Genomic DNA, 4,963 nt, shown 5'->3' on the forward strand with positions numbered 1-4,963 from the left:
TAGCAGCGGAGGGTGTCTGTGAGGGATGGGGTCAGGCTTGCGGGGTAAGAGGACGCCGGAGCCAGGGCCTGTACGTGGGGAGAGGGCAGGGCCGCGTGCGGGGAGGTGTGCGGTGGTATTGTGCTTTGTTAGGGTGGAAGGAGGGTTTGCTGCGAGGGACACCCCGGCACTGTGCTCTGTGTGAGGGGAGCTGAGCCGAGAGGGAGGAGTGGGTTGTCTGTGATGAAGGGCTGCTATGAAGGTGCGTGTGTGGGGAGTGGAGAAGGGAGGCATGTCTGAGAAATTAATGTAGAGAGTGTTTGGGGGTGATGTCTGGGAGCAACAGAGATAAAATTTTGGGGTGTGAGAGGATTATTAATAGAGGAAAAAAGATGCTTGGGGTGAGAGGGAGAAAGTGAAGGTGATGAAAGTGGCTGAGAAGGTTTTATGGGGTGAAAACTGTAATGTGGATAGTGTCAAGGATTAGGTAGAAAAACTGTAATATGGGAATGAGTGTGTTCCTGGCTGAGACCACCAGTGCTGGAAGCTGCCTTGATAGCATATGCTCATTGCCTGAGTGACCGCCAGGGTCGGAGAAGAGCTCTTTTGCATCTTTGTCACTGTTAGAAAGTAAATTAAGCTCTTCTACAACGGTGGCTACATCCGGGTTTTCTTGTACATCAAAGCTTTGCTAGGTTGGAGGCTTTGGAACCAATCTAGCAAAGTGTTATTTACTCGGAATTTGCTCACTAGTGATTAACATTGTTTCTAAACAAGCACAAGTACTAATTCTCCCCTTCCCTTAGGACTGGTTAGTTCTGAATGTTGGGATCAGTTACTGTGATAAAGGAAATTCCCCTGTTGTAGGTCTTACCTTGAAGGATTTGCGATTGTATTTGGAGGGGGGTGGACTATTTTGAAGGCTATTCCTAACAGTGCTTTGAAGAGACACTGACTGTATTTGGCCCTAAGCCTGCCGTGGGAAATGCATGCCCAGCAGCAGATCCCTAGTGATTTATGGTGTGACTGTGCTCAAAGCTGTGTCTGATTCTGAGTGAGAGAAATAGTAGCTGCTGTATATCACCACGAGTTAGAATTTAAATCTCCTATTCACCACGAGCATTGTTGTTCATTATCCTCTTTGCGACTTTGTGTTGCCCAAAGTTTGTTGGAAGCATTCTCTGTCACGGTCAGCAGCTTTACCTGATTTGCAGCTCTTACCACCTAATTTTTTTTTTTTTTGAGCTCTCCTTTGTTGTTATTGCGTAAAAAATTTTGTTGCCATTACGAAACAGATTTTTGTGCTTGAGGTATTGCTCAATTTTTGCTTTGGGATTTACTTCATCGGGCATATCATGTGTTACTTAGAAGCATATGCTATGCTTCCTGTGTTTCAACAGTGATATGCAAGCTCTTTTATACCTGAGAAAAGTTAAATGGTGTTTTATTTGTAAAGAAAACCGTGTAACCATATATACAAATTTATGGGAATTTACATATGTTGCTCAGTGTGAGTACTGTGGGGGGGGGTTCTTCATAAGTCCTTGCTATGAACCATCGCTTGTGTAATTAGGAGCCAGTTCCTGTTTCAGTGTAAAGCTCATCAAGTACATGTTGTCTTGCGTGGTGGTGATGTAGGCTGGGGGCTTATTTTATTCTTCTGCATTCTGTGGTTTTCCCGTTTTAAGTCAGTAAATATTGTGATTCTTGATTTAATTGCCCCTCTCCCTGGTGATGTGCGATAAATATGAACTATTTATATGATTCTATTTTTTCTTAGTATTAATGGATATAATTTTATAGGTTAATGGTAATGTTCAGATAAGTTGGGAAAGGGAAAAAAATTGAGGCATCTTTATATCTTTACTCACCCTTGAAAAGGTTAGACTTGCTGTTGATGGACAGTGACAGCGATGAAGTGTGGAATATTAATTTGTACTAATTCTTGTTCGCACATGGGATTTTTTGGTGTGTGTGGAGTCTTTTGGGGGCAGGTTGGTTGGTTTGTTTGTTTTTTGTTAAACAGTTTCAATTTTGCTTTGTAGAACCAAGTAAGTTTTCACAAACACTGAACGGAATTCCTTCTTCAAACACAGTCAGCAGTGGAATGGACCCCTTCCATGCATGCAGTATTCTTCAACAGCTTAAAACCATGTATGATGAAGGACAGCTGACAGATATTGTAGTGGAAGTGGATCATGGGAAAACATTCTCCTGTCATAGGAATGTTCTTGCTGCAATCAGTCCTTATTTCAGGTACAACAGTCCATCGTTTTAGTGGTGATCAAAAGCAGAATTATAACTTATGAAATGAAAATTGAAAATAAATTGCACCTCTGCTAATATTCCATGAAACTATTGGTACTGTAGCGCACCCAGTAAGTAAAGATTATTGTTCTCTTAGCGTCAGTGAATTATCAGTGTCTGTTTATCAAAGGAGAGAGTTTCACTGGGGAAAATGTCACGTTATGTAAAAAAAAAAAAAAACCCAAACAAAAATGCCTCCAGTATTGAGGACGTCTTGGATAGAGTAACAGCATAGTTAAACTACATGTTTCCTTTTGAAGTGATGTATTCCAGCGTGCTGGAATACGCGTATGAAATACCATGTTGAAAGTGGAGTGCAAAGACTTGTGTCCAAAGCTTTGCTTGTAAACTGACTGAATCTCAATATGGGGTTAGGGAGATAATTAAGGAATTCTACTTCTGATTCTGTGAGTCTAGAACTGATCTTAAATTTAGGAACCCAAAGAGGACAGTGTTACATCAGTGATAAATCTATTTGTGCTGATAAAGGGCAAACACATTGGGATTAGCTGTACAATGTAATTTCACTTCTTATGCCTGTAGTTAGAGGGTAATTACAAATAACCTGCTAAATGTTTCTCTTTTGTAGATCTATGTTCACTAGCGGCCTTACAGAGAGCACCCAGAAAGAAGTTCGTATAGTTGGTGTCGAAGCAGAGTCAATGCATTTAGTATTGAACTATGCATATACCTCCAGAGTAATGCTGACAGAGGCCAACGTTCAAGCTTTGTTCACTGCAGCTAGTATCTTCCAGATCCCTTCCATACAAGACCAGTGTGCGAAATACATGATCAGTCATTTGGACCCACAGAACTCCATTGGGGTGTTTATATTCGCTGATCACTATGGTCATCAGGAGCTGAAAGACAGATCACAAGACTACATTCGTAAAAAGTTTCTGAGTGTCACCAAAGAGCAAGAATTTCTTCAGCTGAGAAAAGACCAACTGATAAGTATTCTCAACAGTGATGACTTAAACGTAGACAAAGAAGAACATGTTTATGACAGCATTATAAGGTGGTTTGAGCACGAACAACATAAGCGAGAAGTGCACCTTCCAGAAATATTTGCCAAATGCATCCGTATGCCTCTGTTGGAAGAGACCTTTTTAGAGAAAATCCCTCCCATGTTTGCACAGGCTATGGCCAAAAGCTGTGTACAAAAGGGACAACATAGTGCCAATGGCTATACACAACGGCTTGGGATGACCGCTTCTGAAATGATCATATGCTTTGATGCTGCCCACAAACACTCAGGAAAGAAGCAAACAGTGCCTTGTTTAGATTCGGTCACAGGGAGAGTGTTCAAACTATGCAAGCCACCAAATGACTTGAGGGAGGTTGGAATTCTTGTATCTCCCGATAATGATATTTATATCGCGGGTGGTTACAGACCAAGCAGCAGCGAGGTCTCCATTGACCACAGAGCAGAGAGTGATTTTTGGATGTACGATCACTCTGGCAATAGGTGGATTCCAAAAGCTCCTTTGTTGCGAGCCAGAATAGGCTGCAAATTGGTTCATTGCTGTGGTAAACTGTATGCAATAGGCGGTCGCGTTTATGAAGGAGACGGGCGGAACTCACTCAAGTCTGTGGAGTGTTATGACAGCCGAGAGAACTGTTGGACAGCTGTCTGTCCAATGCCGGTAGCAATGGAGTTTCATAGTGCTGTGGAATATAAGGATAACATCTATGTTTTACAGGGTAAGGCTGTTTGACTGACTGTGCGGTGTTTTATCAGAAGTGGGGCTTACTCAGTTTGACTGCGCTCTCTGAAGCACCTTAGAAAAGCTGAGTTTCCTGGATGTTTAAAGAGTGCCCTGGGAGAATGGGTGGGAGGAAAGCTAGGGAGAGCAGTGGGCGAGGAAGAGTGAGGTTGCTGATTGAGTTCTCATGGCCTGGGAATGCGTCACTACCTTGTATTACTATGTTATTGCACAAATGACGGTTTGGGTGGTTTTCTAACTGGGCAGAATAGTGTTAAATTTAACTGTAAAAATTCTTTATTACATCTTCATCTGGGCAATGCTGAAGAAAAGAGATTGTCCTATGAAATGCACTTTGTGTTTTGTTTAGCTAAAACTGTGAAAATTCCTGTATTCTTGGTGATTTGTACAAGTCAGTTAACCACTGTGGCCTTTGTTTCCTGCCCTACCCTCCACTGCCCTGCCTGCTTTTTGAGGTCATCCTGGTCACTAAGAAAGATGATTTATCTCTTTCTAGTTAGGCCTGATTATTTGGTCAGTAATCATAGTGCTGCCTTTCATCCTTTCTTCTGGTAAACAGTCAGATTTATTGGTGTATTAGATACTGATTCGTAAATGAATAGAAAGGATCATTGTGGGAATGGATCTAATAATTTATTCTTCCCTTTATAGTTTTTATATAAAATGTGTATTAGTGTGTATACGTGAGGTATTTATCAGTCTACGCTTAAAGACTGGTCTGTGAGGCTGTAGTAAGAGTCCCAAGAAGTGGAAAGAAAGGAGGTAGGGGGGGTCTTGGTTATGTTCTACTAAGGGCCCCCTCTCTAAACCCCTGCCGAAGTCATACCAGCTCCCTCATTGGGTCACTCTCCATACAAGGCTGGACCACAGAAAAGAAACAGGATAGAGGACACTCTGTAAGGCCACTGTTATTTATGGGAAGAACTCAACCTGATTTCCTGGCTTTGCAT

General features: G+C 42.0%; 1 protein-coding gene across 1 annotated transcript in view; it reads left to right on the forward strand.

Annotated features, from left to right (window-relative positions):
- Positions 1–2,029: 2,029 nt before the first annotated feature.
- The window catches only part of KBTBD8 (kelch repeat and BTB (POZ) domain containing 8), a 4,727-nt gene continuing 1,793 nt past the window's right edge, over positions 2,030–4,963 (forward strand). The window contains exons 1-2 of the mRNA XM_010143573.1: positions 2,030–2,235; positions 2,876–3,990. Coding sequence (XP_010141875.1) covers positions 2,087–2,235; positions 2,876–3,990 — 1,264 coding nt within the window. The 5' untranslated portion in view covers positions 2,030–2,086. The remainder of the gene's footprint in view (positions 2,236–2,875; positions 3,991–4,963) is intronic.

The sequence above is a fragment of the Buceros rhinoceros genome, unplaced genomic scaffold (genome assembly GCF_000710305.1).
Source record: "Buceros rhinoceros silvestris isolate BGI_N320 unplaced genomic scaffold, ASM71030v1 scaffold4499, whole genome shotgun sequence".
Taxonomy (NCBI): domain Eukaryota; kingdom Metazoa; phylum Chordata; class Aves; order Bucerotiformes; family Bucerotidae; genus Buceros; species Buceros rhinoceros.